Genomic DNA, 15141 nt, shown 5'->3' with positions numbered 1-15141 from the left:
TCAAACACAACCTCACGTCTCTGTCATTCTATCTGCTCACCCCGTAGAAACTATTTCTATCTCTATGTGCACCCTTTTGACTGGCTACGCTATACAGTTTTCTCCATTCACAGGCCCGATCCCACCTAGCATCAACCATATGGCACCCACCATATTCATGTTATGGTGTCTATGACCATATCAGGTCCTGATTAAGACCTAGATTAAAAAAGGAGCTCGGAAAATCTGAGCTAAAGCGCAATTTAGATTTCAAGGGAATTATTTCCGCTTTCGCGGAGACTGCGTTCAGAGTAAAAGCGGCATATGGCTCAATTGGAAATTACATTTCAATTTCCAAACTTCCGAGCTCCGAAATAAATTGAATAAATCCTTTTTATTTATGTATCTTTTGTTCTGGTCTCTTGTATCTGTGTCAATCTTTTTACTTCCTATGTCACTCTTCCTGCTTCCTGTTTCAGACTCAGACTTCCAGGCTTTCACAGGCTGATTGGCCGATGCCAATCTCACCCCTATCCTTTGAGCCTGAGGTAAATCCCAAACAAAACTTCAGCAGTTCCTCCCACCTTCACTGTGGCATCCTCCTCCCTATTACCCCAAGAGGACCCCACCACTATCACCATAGACTCTGAGCACCTTAATTCACCCTAATTCACCCTATCTCATCAACTACTTTCCACACCACAACCTGTCCTGTGTTCTCCACTCCGAAACTCTATGAAGTTCAAGACCTGAGAAGTAGAAGAAGTAGTAGTAGTAGAAGAAGCAGCAGACCTGAGTAGTAGTAGTATACCTGAGTAGTGGTAGTAGTAGTAGTAGTAGTATACCTGAGTAGTAGTAGTAGTAGTGGTAGTAGTAGTAGTAAACCTGAGTAGTAGTAGACCCGAGGAGTAGGAGTAGTAGTAGTAGTAGTAGTAGTAGTAGTAGTATACCTGAGTAGTAGTAGTGGTAGTAGTAGTAGTAGTATACCTGAGTAGTAGTAGTAGTAGTAGTAGTAGTAGTAGTAGTAGTAGTAGTAGTAGTAGTAGTAGTAGTAGTAGTAGTAGAAAACCTGAGTAGTAGTAGTAGTAGTAGTAGAAAACCTGAGTAGTAGTAGTAGTGGTAGTAGTAGTATACCTGGGTAGTAGTAGTAGTAGACCTGAGGAGTAGTAGTAGGAGTAGTGGTAGTAGTAGTAGTAGTATACCTGAGTAGTAGTAGTGGTAGTAGTGGTAGTAGTAGTAGTAGTAGTAGTAGTAGTAGTAGTAGTAGTGGTAGTAGTGGTAGTAGTAGTAGTAGTAGTAGTAGTATACCTGAGTAGTAGTGGTAGTAGTGGTAGTAGTAGTAGTAGTGATAGTAGTAGTATACCTGAGTAGTAGTAGTAGTAGTAGTAGTAGGAGTAGTAGTAGTAGTAGTAGTAGTAGTAGTAGTAGTAGTAGTAGTAGTAGTAGTAGTAGTAGTAGTACATGTACTTCTATGTGTGAGTGTGTGTATATAGCTAAATGGTTCTTTCTAGCGTATTTTGAATATTTAGAATTACAAACTCATCCACATTAAATCAGTTGCATTTTAACATGTCTTATAAGATCATGTGTCCTGGAAAGAATTTTAAATCACGACTACATGTTTCAGTACCATGGAAATGTATGATACTAGAGCAATCTATATTAATTGAAAGCTGATAAATTCGCAGCTCAAATATTTACATGGATGTGGAATTCCATTAAGTAATGAATCCTCCACACATACTGAATATAAGCCTGGTTATTTCACATTTATTTAACCGGGTAGGCTAGTTGAGAACAAGTTCTCATTTACAACTGCGACCTGGACACTGACTCTTAGCCTGGTTAAACCAGACTGAAACTTGACACTGACTGTTAGCCTGGTTATACCAGACTGAAACTTGACACAGACTGTTAGCCTGGTTATACCAGACTGACACTCTACACTGACTCTTAGCCTGGTTACACCAGACTGAAACTTGACACAGACTGTTAGCCTGGTTATACCAGACTGACAGTTGACACAGACTGTCAAGCCAGCTGAATGTTTAACCGAGCCAGCTGACTGTTTAACCGAGCCAGCTGAATGTTTAACCGAGCCAGCTGACTGTTTAACCGAGCCAGCTGACTGTTTAACCGAGCCAGCTGACTGTTTAACCGAGCCAGCTGACTGATTAACCGAGCCAGCTGACTGTTTAACCGAGCCAGCTGAATGTTTAACCGAGCCAGCTGACTGTTTAACCGAGCCAGCTGACTGTTTAACCGAGCCAGCTGACTGTTTAACCGAGCCAGCTGACTGTTTAACCGAGCCAGCTGAATGTTTAACCGAGCCAGCTGAATGTTTAACCAAGCCAGCTGAATGTTTAACCGAGCCCCAGCTGAATGTTTAACCAAGCCAGCTGACTGTTTAACCAAGCCAGCTGAATGTTTAACCGAGCCCCAGCTGAATGTTTAACCGAGCCAGCTGAATGTTTAACCGAGCCCCAGCTGAATGTTTAACCGAGCCAGCTGAATGTTTAACCAAGCCAGCTGACTGTTTAACCGAGCCAGCTGAATGTTTAACCAAGCCAGCTGAATGTTTAACCGAGCCAGCTGAATGTTTAACCGAGCCAGCTGAATGTTTAACCGAGCCAGCTGAATGTTTAACCAAGCCAGCTGAATGTAATCTACACTGAACAAAAAACTCAAAATGCAACATTTTTAAATATTTGACTGAGTTACAGTTGTCGTGTCTTTACTATCATTAAACTGAAGAATTGTAGTTTTTATCAAAGATTCTCTGTAATTATTATAACGCGATCAAACTGATTAATCATGTAACTGTAATTAACTAGGAAGTCGGGGCACCAAGGAAAATATTCAGATTACAAAATTATCATTTCCTAATATAACCTTTCAGATATTTTCATATCTGATCAATAGTCTTCTGATTAATGAATTATTTACTTTACCTCACGTTAGTCTCATTCCAAACGTTGTAAATTGTTGGTTATCTGCACGAACCCAGTCTTCACTATGAGTCATCCATACATCAATTGTCTTAAACCATTTATTTATTAACTAACTAAACAATCACAGAAGTGCACACACAAACAAACAAAGTAAATATGGTTTCAAGAAATGATAGGAGAATGTGCCCTAGTGGGCTAAACCGGCATCGCGGCTTGGTGGACAAAAGTGGGGGTCGACTAAGAAGTCACTACAGAGTTAATAATTATAACAATTGAAATGCTAATCATTTGCACATGAACGCTCACTCATTCGGGAATAATTGCAATCAATATATATATTTACTCTCAGTGTGTCATCTTGATCGCTGTTGAAAAGTTAGTTTCAGTTGGAGAGTTTCATCCTCTCTCTCTTTCTCTCTCTCTCTCTCTCTCTCTCTCTCTCTCTCTCTCTCTGTCGTGGTTAGAGGGGATAGTTCAGAGCGACATCAAATCAAATTTTATTTGTCACATACACATGGTTGGCAGATGTTAATGCGAGTGTAGCGAAATGCTTGTGCTTCTAGTTCCGACAATGCAGTAATAACGAACAAGTAATCTAACTAACAATTCCAAAAAACTACTGTCTTATACACAGTGTAAGGGGATAAAGAATATGTACATAAGGATATATGAATGAGTGATGGTACAGAGCAGCATAGGCAAGATACAGTAGATGATATCGAGGACAGTATAACATATGAGATGAGTATGTAAACAAAGTGGCATAGTGATACATGTATTACATAAGGATGCAGTCGATGATATAGAGTACAGTATATATGTATGCATATGAGATGAATAATGTAGGGTAAGTAACATTATATAAGGTAGCATTGTTTAAAGTGGCTAGTGATATATTTACATAATTTCCCATCAATTCCCATTATTAAAGTGGCTGGAGTTGAGTCAGTGTCATTGACAGTGTGTTGGCAGCAGCCACTCAATGTTAGTGGTGGCTGTTTAACAGTCTGATGGCCTTGAGATAGAAGCTGTTTTTCAGTCTCTCGGTCCCTGACATTCATTCGTGTTCTTGTAGAATGGATGTTTCGGTGGATGTCGTTCTTCGCGTAGAATGATACGGAATTCCTAGCTGCAGACTAGTAATTAATATCAAAGACTTGTTCTTATTCTGTCGGTATCGATAGTCTAAGAGGTTAACCACGTGGTATGGTTAAAAGATTCATGAATGGTCTGCAACCTTTGTCACCTCGTAATGGAGACAAACATGGTCTGGTGAGAACTTCTCAAAGTTGGGGTTTTATTTGGAATTGCAGAAAAGGGGCTTGCCCAGGATGTCTGACCCTAACTGGGCTCAGGGGCTGTCCAGGATGCCTGACCCTAACTGGGCTCATGGGCGGTCCCAGGATGCCTGACCCTAACTGGGCTCATATGGGTGGTCCAGGATGCCTGACCCTAACTGGGCTCATGGGTGGTCCAGGATGCCTGACCCTAACTGGGCTCATGGGTGGTCCAGGATGCCTGACCCTAACTGGGCTCATGGGCGGTCCCAGGATGCCTGACCCTAACTGGGCTCATATGGGCGGTCCAGGATGCCTGACCCTAACTGGGCTCATGGGCGGTCCAGGATGCCTGACCCTAACTGGGCTCATGGGTGGTCCCAGGATGCCTGACCCTAACTGGGCTCATGGGTGGTCCAGGATGCCTGACCCTAACTGGGCTCATGGGTGGTCCCAGGATGCCTGACCCTAACTGGGCTCATGGGTGGTCCAGGATGCCTGACCCTAACTGGGCTCAGGGGCGGTCCAGGATGTCTGACCCTAACTGGGCTCATGGGTGGTCCAGGATGCCTGACCCTAACTGGGCTCATGGGTGGTCCCAGGATGCCTGACCCTAACTGGGCTCATGGGTGGTCCAGGATGCCTGACCCTAACTGGGCTCAGGGGCGGTCCAGGATGTCTGACCCTAACTGGGCTCAGGGGCGGTCCAGGATGCCTGATCCTAACTGGGCTCAGGGGTGGTCCAGGATGCCTGACCCTAACTGGGCTCATGGGCGGTCCAGGATGCCTGACCCTAACTGGGCTCATGGGCGGTCCAGGATGCCTGACCCTAACTGGGCTCATGGGCGGTCCAGGATGCCTGACCCTAACTGGGCTCATGGGCTATCCAGGATGCCTGACCCTAACTGGGCTCATGGGCGATCCAGGATGCCTGACCCTAACTGGGCTCATGGGCGGTCCAGGATGCCTGACCCTAACTGGGCTCATGGGCAGTCCAGGATGCCTGACCCTAACTGGGCTCAGGGGCGGTCCATGGTGCCTGACCCTAACTGAGCTCAGGAGAGGTTCCAGGATGCCTGACCCTAACTGTGCTCAGGGGCGGTCCAGGATGCCTGACCCTAACTGGGCTCAGGGGCGGTCCAGGATGCCTGACCCTAACTGGGCTCATGGGCGGTCCTCTGATTTAGTTCAACTCAAAAGGGAATTGGAGTTTCCTTCATTAAACAGTCCACAATCACATTACGCAATTTTACAAACAGTATCATCCTCACTCATTCATCTTATACAACAATTAGATGTAAACCTCATATCTGAGGCTATTATATAAACAGCGTTATGGTAATGTGGCCGCACCGTCTCCCATGAGCTTCACCAAAATGTAACAAATGGACCAGTTCGTAGCTGGATTCTTCAGCGATCTTTTATACTCCGGAACATAAATGTTGTTCGGACCTCAAGTTCTTTGTTCTTTATGATACTTCACTCTGTCTCTATACTGTGGCCATGAGGCAGGGTCTTCGCTAGGAATCTACGACCTCTCTGACCACAGCATCCTGGTTGAAGGAGCAGAGAGAGGGGGATGGTGCTCGCTGTACCCAAAGAGGGCAACGTCATGACACAGTTCATATAAGGAAACCAGTCAATTGAAAAAAAATTCATTGGGCCATAATCTCTGGGAATACAAATATGCATCTGTTGGTATCAGATACTGTACCGTAAACAAAAGTAGGGGAGTGGATCAGAAAACCAGTCCGTATCTGGTGTGACCCACCGTTTGCCTCATGCAGCACAACACATCTCCTTCACATAGAGTTGATCAGGTTGTTGATTGCGGCCTGTGGAATGTTGTCCCACTCCTCTTCAATTGCTGTGCGAAGTTGCTGGATGTTGGCGGGAACTGGAACACGCTGTCGTACATGTCGATCCACGTCGATCCAGAGCTTAATAGGTAACGTCTGGTGAGTATGAAGGCCATGGAAGAACTGGGACATTTTCAGATTCCAAGAATTGTGCACAGATCTTTGCGACAAGGCCTGTGCATTATAATGCTGAAACATGAGGTGAAGGCGGCGGATGAATGGCACGACAATGGGCCTCAGGATCTCATCACGGTATCTCTGTGCATTCAAATTGACGTCAATAAAATGCCATTGTGTTGGTTGTCCATAACTTATTCCTGCCCATACCATAACCCCACCGCCACCATGGGGCACTCTGTTCACGAAGTTGACATCAGCAAATAGCTCGCCCAAACGATGCCATACACTCTGTCTGCCATCTGCCCGGGAACAGTTGAAACTGGGATTCATCCATGAAGAGAACACTTCTCCAGCGTGCCAGTGGCCTTCGAAGGTTAACATTTGCCCACTGAAGTCGGTTACGACAGGTCAAGACTTTGGTGAGGACGACGAGCACGCAGATGAGCTTCCCTGAGATGGTTTCTGATAGTTTGTGCATAAATTCTTCGGGTGTGCAAACCCATAGTTCTTCGGGTGGCTGGTCTCAGACGATTCCTCAGGTAAAGAAGTCGGATGTGGAGGTCCTGGGCTGGCGGTTGTGCGGCCGTTTTGTACTGCCAAATTCTCTAAAATTACGTTGGAGGCGGCTTATGGTAGAGAAATTAACATTCAATTCTCTGGCAACCGGTCTGATGGACATTCCTGCAGTCAGCATGCCAATTGTCCGCTCTCTCAAAACTTGAGACATCTGTGGCATTGTGTTGTGTGACAAAACTGCACATTTTAAAGTGGCCTTTTATTGTTCCCAACACAGGGTACACCTGTGTAATGATCATGCTATTTAATCAGCTTCTTGATATGCCACACCTGTCAGTTGGATGGATTATCTTGGCAAATGAGAAATGCTCACTGACAGGGATGTAAAACAAATGTGTTCACAAAATCAGAGAAATACTTTTTTTGTGCGGGTGGAACATTTCTGGGATCTTTTATTTCAGCTCATGAATCATGCGACCAACACTTTACATGTTGCGTTTATAATTTTTGTTCAGTGTAGCTGTAGACATTGGTTCCTAACGGTTACTAGTCAGTATCATGTGATGTAGGCATTGGTTCCTAACGGGTACTAGGTAGTATTATGGGATGTAGGCATTGGTTCCTAAAGGTTACTAGTCAGTACTGTGGGATGTGAATAAAAATAACACAGTCAGACCACTCTATGCTGTTGCACCACATCACAATAGAGATTTAATTACATACATCGAGTTAAAAATATTTTTTTATAGTTGTTTTCTATGTTTGCTACATTAATACACATTTAAGAAATAAATCAGGTGAATTATTTACAATAAATCACAGAGGTTTTACAGTAACACCAAAGACACTAATTGATATGATTCAGATGTGAGTGATTAGGTAGTCAGTGTACAGTAATAGTTCCATTACAAAATGGATAGAAATAAATCATTAGGTTTAGAGTTAAAGTTAGAGGTATAAACCAGAAACTGGTGTAACCTATAATACACTAGTATGTCACTCACTTCACCCTCGCCATAGTCAGGCTTTGTTGTCATCTTGCTTAAACAAGTGTATGAGCCTTGGGCCTTATATGCTGTTATGCCAAAAGGATGACTCCCTACTAGAGTACAATGACTGGTTTTACATCTCCATGACAACAGATCAGGAGGAAGCATGGTAAAACAACATCTCCATGACAGCAGATCAGGAGGTAACATGGTAATACAACATCTCCATGACAACAGATCAGGAGGCAACATGATAATACAACATCTCCATGACAACAGATCAGGAGGGAGCATGATAATACAACATCTCCATGACAACAGATCAGGAGGGAACATGGTAATACAACATCTCCATGACAACAGATGGTAATTGTAGTATCACTAGTGAGTAAGGAGTAGAGGTACAGTATCAAGTCACAGTCCTACTGTCCATTTGAAGTATTCTTGTCTGATCGGAATAATCTAGAGGATTCTTTGAAACCACATTTCATTTAGATATGAAAGCATAATAACAGAACCTTGACTCCAGATCTGTTAATGCTGTATTGGTGTGACAATGACTAAAGGAGTTGGCGAGGCAACACAAACCAGGCTTCAGTAATAGTAATGCACTCTGGGAAATATAGTTCCTCCCTGGTTTGTGGCACCGGTGGTAGAGGTGGTAGATGTCGTAGGGTTCACTGTGGCAGAGCTTTCAGGATGGCATTGACCTCTTCTGCCACGGCGGTCAGGGCAAACTCAAACTGGTCCTGAGAGGGAGACAGAAAGGGAGGGAGACTGTCAGAGACACACACAGAGGAAATCAACCAATCCTCTGTCGTGAACACAATGGAAAGGTCAAATGCTTTATTATCTAAATGTTGAAAGTGTCGCCGTAGAAAAAGGAAATGTTGCAGTTCGAGGCCATGTGGCAGAGAATGATGCTGGAGATTTACTTTACTGACTATATTGTCCTCATGGGGAAATAGGAACATTATCCTGCCTTACTGGGTGGATAGGAACATTATCCTGCTGGCCTTACTGGGTGGATAGGAACATTATCCTGCTGGCCTTACTGGGTGGATAGGAACATTATCCTGCTGGCCTTACTGGGTGGATAGGAACATTATCCTGCCTTACTGGGTGGATAGGAACATTATCCTGCTGGCCTTACTGGGTGGATAGGAACATTATCCTGCTGGCCTTACTGGGTGGATAGGAACATGAGCCTGCTGGCCTTACTGGGTGGATAGGAACATTATCCTGCTGGCCTTACTGGGTGGATAGGAACATTATCCTGCTGGCCTTACTGGGTGGATAGGAACATTATCCTGCCTTACTGGGTGGATAGGAACATTATCCTGCTGGCCTTACTGGGTGGATAGGAACATTATCCTGCTGGCCTTACTGGGTGGATAGGAACATGAGCCTGCTGGCCTTACTGGGTGGATAGGAACATGAGCCTGCTGGCCTTACTGGGTGGATAGGAACATTATCCTGCTGGCCTTACTGGGTGGATAGGAACATTATCCTGCTGGCCTTACTGGGTGGATAGGAACATTATCCTGCTGGCCTTACTGGGTGGATAGGAACATTATCCTGCTGGCCTTACTGGGTGGATAGGAACATTATCCTGCTGGCCTTACTGGGTGGATAGGAACATTATCCTGCTGGCCTTACTGGGTGGATAGGAACATGAGCCTGCTGGCCTTACTGGGTGGATAGGAACATGAGCCTGCTGGCCTTACTGGGTGGATAGGAACATGAGCCTGCTGGCCTTACTGGGTGGATAGGAACATTATCCTGCTGGCCTTACTGGGTGGATAGGAACATTATCCTGCTGGCCTTACTGGGTGGATAGGAACATTATCCTGCTGGCCTTACTGGGTGGATAGGAACATTATCCTGCTGGCCTTACTGGGTGGATAGGAACATTATCCTGCTGGCCTTACTGGGTGGATAGGAACATGAGCCTGCTGGCCTTACTGGGTGGATAGGAACATGAGCCTGCTGGCCTTACTGGGTGGATAGGAACATTATCCTGCCTTACTGGGTGGATAGGAACATTATCCTGCTGGCCTTACTGGGTGGATAGGAACATTATCCTGCTGGCCTTACTGGGTGGATAGGAACATGAGCCTGCTGGCCTTACTGGGTGGATAGGAACATGAGCCTGCTGGCCTTACTGGGTGGATAGGAACATGAGCCTGCTGGCCTTACTGGGTGGATAGGAACATTATCCTGCTGGCCTTACTGGGGAAATAGGAACATGAGCCTGCTGGCCTTACTGGGTGGATAGGAACATGAGCCTGCTGGCCTTACTGGGTGGATAGGAACATGAGCCTGCTGGCCTTACTGGGTGGATAGGAACATTATCCTGCTGGCCTTACTGGGTGGATAGGAACATTATCCTGCTGGCCTTACTGGGTGGATAGGAACATTATCCTGCTGGCCTTACTGGGTGGATAGGAACATTATCCTGCTGGCCTTGCTGGGTGGATAGGAACATTATCCTGCTGGCCTTACTGGGTGGATAGGAACATTATCCTGCTGGCCTTACTGGGTGGATAGGAACATTATCCTGCCTTACTGGGTGGATAGGAACATTATCCTGCTGGCCTTACTGGGTGGATAGGAACATTATCCTGCTGGCCTTACTGGGTGGATAGGAACATTATCCTGCTGGCCTTACTGGGTGGATAGGAACATTATCCTGCCTTACTGGGTGGATAGGAACATTATCCTGCTGGCCTTACTGGGTGGATAGGAACATTATCCTGCTGGCCTTACTGGGTGGATAGGAACATGAGCCTGCTGGCCTTACTGGGTGGATAGGAACATTATCCTGCTGGCCTTACTGGGTGGATAGGAACATTATCCTGCTGGCCTTACTGGGTGGATAGGAACATTATCCTGCCTTACTGGGTGGATAGGAACATTATCCTGATGGCCTTACTGGGTGGATAGGAACATTATCCTGCTGGCCTTACTGGGTGGATAGGAACATGAGCCTGCTGGCCTTACTGGGTGGATAGGAACATGAGCCTGCTGGCCTTACTGGGTGGATAGGAACATTATCCTGCTGGCCTTACTGGGTGGATAGGAACATTATCCTGCTGGCCTTACTGGGTGGATAGGAACATTATCCTGCTGGCCTTACTGGGTGGATAGGAACATTATCCTGCTGGCCTTACTGGGTGGATAGGAACATTATCCTGCTGGCCTTACTGGGTGGATAGGAACATGAGCCTGCTGGCCTTACTGGGTGGATAGGAACATGAGCCTGCTGGCCTTACTGGGTGGATAGGAACATGAGCCTGCTGGCCTTACTGGGTGGATAGGAACATTATCCTGCTGGCCTTACTGGGTGGATAGGAACATTATCCTGCTGGCCTTACTGGGTGGATAGGAACATTATCCTGCTGGCCTTACTGGGTGGATAGGAACATTATCCTGCTGGCCTTACTGGGTGGATAGGAACATTATCCTGCTGGCCTTACTGGGTGGATAGGAACATGAGCCTGCTGGCCTTACTGGGTGGATAGGAACATGAGCCTGCTGGCCTTACTGGGTGGATAGGAACATTATCCTGCCTTACTGGGTGGATAGGAACATTATCCTGCTGGCCTTACTGGGTGGATAGGAACATTATCCTGCTGGCCTTACTGGGTGGATAGGAACATGAGCCTGCTGGCCTTACTGGGTGGATAGGAACATGAGCCTGCTGGCCTTACTGGGTGGATAGGAACATGAGCCTGCTGGCCTTACTGGGTGGATAGGAACATTATCCTGCTGGCCTTACTGGGGAAATAGGAACATGAGCCTGCTGGCCTTACTGGGTGGATAGGAACATGAGCCTGCTGGCCTTACTGGGTGGATAGGAACATGAGCCTGCTGGCCTTACTGGGTGGATAGGAACATTATCCTGCTGGCCTTACTGGGTGGATAGGAACATTATCCTGCTGGCCTTACTGGGTGGATAGGAACATTATCCTGCTGGCCTTACTGGGTGGATAGGAACATTATCCTGCTGGCCTTACTGGGTGGATAGGAACATTATCCTGCTGGCCTTACTGGGTGGATAGGAACATGATCCTGCTGGCCTTACTGGGTGGATAGGAACATTATCCTGCCTTACTGGGTGGATAGGAACATTATCCTGCTGGCCTTACTGGGTGGATAGGAACATTATCCTGCTGGCCTTACTGGGTGGATAGGAACATGAGCCTGCTGGCCTTACTGGGTGGATAGGAACATGAGCCTGCTGGCCTTACTGGGTGGATAGGAACATTATCCTGCTGGCCTTACTGGGTGGATAGGAACATTATCCTGCTGGCCTTACTGGGTGGATAGGAACATTATCCTGCTGGCCTTACTGGGTGGATAGGAACATTATCCTGCTGGCCTTACTGGGTGGATAGGAACATTATCCTGCTGGCCTTACTGGGTGGATAGGAACATGAGCCTGCTGGCCTTACTGGGTGGATAGGAACATGAGCCTGCTGGCCTTACTGGGTGGATAGGAACATGAGCCTGCTGGCCTTACTGGGTGGATAGGAACATTATCCTGCTGGCCTTACTGGGTGGATAGGAACATTATCCTGCTGGCCTTACTGGGTGGATAGGAACATTATCCTGCTGGCCTTACTGGGTGGATAGGAACATTATCCTGCTGGCCTTACTGGGTGGATAGGAACATTATCCTGCTGGCCTTACTGGGTGGATAGGAACATGAGCCTGCTGGCCTTACTGGGTGGATAGGAACATGAGCCTGCTGGCCTTACTGGGTGGATAGGAACATTATCCTGCCTTACTGGGTGGATAGGAACATTATCCTGCTGGCCTTACTGGGTGGATAGGAACATTATCCTGCTGGCCTTACTGGGTGGATAGGAACATGAGCCTGCTGGCCTTACTGGGTGGATAGGAACATGAGCCTGCTGGCCTTACTGGGTGGATAGGAACATGAGCCTGCTGGCCTTACTGGGTGGATAGGAACATTATCCTGCTGGCCTTACTGGGGAAATAGGAACATGAGCCTGCTGGCCTTACTGGGTGGATAGGAACATGAGCCTGCTGGCCTTACTGGGTGGATAGGAACATGAGCCTGCTGGCCTTACTGGGTGGATAGGAACATTATCCTGCTGGCCTTACTGGGTGGATAGGAACATTATCCTGCTGGCCTTACTGGGTGGATAGGAACATTATCCTGCTGGCCTTACTGGGTGGATAGGAACATTATCCTGCTGGCCTTACTGGGTGGATAGGAACATTATCCTGCTGGCCTTACTGGGTGGATAGGAACATTATCCTGCTGGCCTTACTGGGTGGATAGGAACATGAGCCTGCTGGCCTTACTGGGTGGATAGGAACATGAGCCTGCTGGCCTTACTGGGTGGATAGGAACATGAGCCTGCTGGCCTTACTGGGTGGATAGGAACATTATCCTGCTGGCCTTACTGAGTCTATAGGAACATTATCCTGCTGGCCTTACTGGGTGGATAGGAACATGAGCCTGCTGGCCTTACTGGGTGGATAGGAACATGAGCCTGCTGGCCTTACTGGGTGGATAGGAACATGAGCCTGCTGGCCTTACTGGGTGGATAGGAACATGAGCCTGCTGGCCTTACTGGGTGGATAGGAACATGAGCCTGCTGGCCTTACTGGGTGGATAGGAACATGAGCCTGCTGGCCTTACTGAGTCTATAGGAACATGAGCCTGCTGGCCTTACTGGGTGGATAGGAACATGAGCCTGCTGGCCTTACTGGGTGGATAGGAACATGAGCCTGCTGGCCTTACTGGGTGGATAGGAACATGAGCCTGCTGGCCTTACTGGGTGGATAGGAACATGAGCCTGCTGGCCTTACTGGGTGGATAGGAACATGAGCCTGCTGGCCTTACTGGGTGGATAGGAACATGAGCCTGCTGGCCTTACTGGGTGGATAGGAACATGAGCCTGCTGGCCTTACTGGGTGGATAGGAACATGAGCCTGCTGGCCTTACTGAGTCTATAGGAACATGAGCCTGCTGGCCTTACTGGGTGGATAGGAACATGAGCCTGCTGGCCTTACTGAGTCTATAGGAACATTAGCCTGCTGGCCTTACTGAGTCTATAGGAACATTAGCCTGCTGGCCTTACTGGGTGGATAGGAACATGAGCCTGCTGGCCTTACTGGGTGGATAGGAACATGAGCCTGCTGGCCTTACTGGGTGGATAGGAACATGAGCCTGCTGGCCTTACTGGGTGGATAGGAACATGAGCCTGCTGGCCTTACTGAGTCTATAGGAACATTATCCTGCTGGCCTTACTGAGTCTATAGGAACATTAGCCTGCTGGCCTTACTGGGTGGATAGGAACATGAGCCTGCTGGCCTTACTGGGTGGATAGGAACATGAGCCTGCTGGCCTTACTGAGTCTATAGGAACATGAGCCTGCTGGCCTTACTGGGTGGATAGGAACATGAGCCTGCTGGCCTTACTGGGTGGATAGGAACATGAGCCTGCTGGCCTTACTGGGTGGATAGGAACATGAGCCTGCTGGCCTTACTGGGTGGATAGGAACATGAGCCTGCTGGCCTTACTGGGTGGATAGGAACATGAGCCTGCTGGCCTTACTGGGTGGATAGGAACATTATCCTGCTGGCCTTACTGGGTGGATAGGAACATGAGCCTGCTGGCCTTACTGGGTGGATAGGAACATTATCCTGCTGGCCTTACTGGGTGGATAGGAACATGAGCCTGCTGGCCTTACTGAGTCTATAGGAACATGAGCCTGCTGGCCTTACTGAGTCTATAGGAACATGAGCCTGCTGGCCTTACTGAGTCTATAGGAACATGAGCCTGCTGGCCTTACTGGGTGGATAGGAACATGAGCCTGCTGGCCTTACTGGGTGGATAGGAACATGAGCCTGCTGGCCTTACTGAGTCTATAGGAACATGAGCCTGCTGGCCTTACTGAGTCTATAGGAACATGAGCCTGCTGGCCTTACTGAGTCTATAGGAACATGAGCCTGCTGGCCTTACTGAGTCTATAGGAACATGAGCCTGCTGGCCTTACTGGGTGGATAGGAACATGAGCCTGCTGGCCTTACTGGGTGGATAGGAACATGAGCCTGCTGGCCTTACTGGGTGGATAGGAACATTATCCTGCTGGCCTTACTGGGTGGATAGGAACATGAGCCTGCTGGCCTTACTGAGTCTATAGGAACATGAGCCTGCTGGCCTTACTGAGTCTATAGGAACATGAGCCTGCTGGCCTTACTGAGTCTATAGGAACATGAGCCTGCTGGCCTTACTGAGTCTATAGGAACATGAGCCTGCTGGCCTTACTGGGTGGATAGGAACATGAGCCTGCTGGCCTTACTGAGTCTATAGGAACATGAGCCTGCTGGCCTTACTGAGTCTATAGGAACATGAGCCTGCTGGCCTTACTGAGTCTATAGGAACATGAGCCTGCTGGCCTTACTGAGT

At 47.4% G+C, this 15141-nt stretch overlaps 1 protein-coding gene across 3 annotated transcripts in view; it reads right to left on the bottom strand.

Annotated features, from left to right (window-relative positions):
• Positions 1-7385: 7385 nt before the first annotated feature.
• Positions 7386-15141, bottom strand: part of LOC109882462 (receptor-type tyrosine-protein phosphatase-like N) — a 92103-nt gene continuing 84347 nt past the window's right edge. For all 3 annotated transcript variants that reach the window (XM_031806094.1, XM_031806096.1, XM_031806095.1), the window contains one exon: positions 7386-8440. In XM_031806094.1, the coding sequence (XP_031661954.1) occupies positions 8369-8440 (72 nt within the window). In that variant the 3' untranslated portion in view covers positions 7386-8368. The remainder of the gene's footprint in view (positions 8441-15141) is intronic.

The sequence above is a fragment of the Oncorhynchus kisutch genome, linkage group LG26 (assembly GCF_002021735.2).
Source record: "Oncorhynchus kisutch isolate 150728-3 linkage group LG26, Okis_V2, whole genome shotgun sequence".
Taxonomy (NCBI): domain Eukaryota; kingdom Metazoa; phylum Chordata; class Actinopteri; order Salmoniformes; family Salmonidae; genus Oncorhynchus; species Oncorhynchus kisutch.
This window is presented reverse-complemented; position numbering and strand designations above follow the sequence as displayed.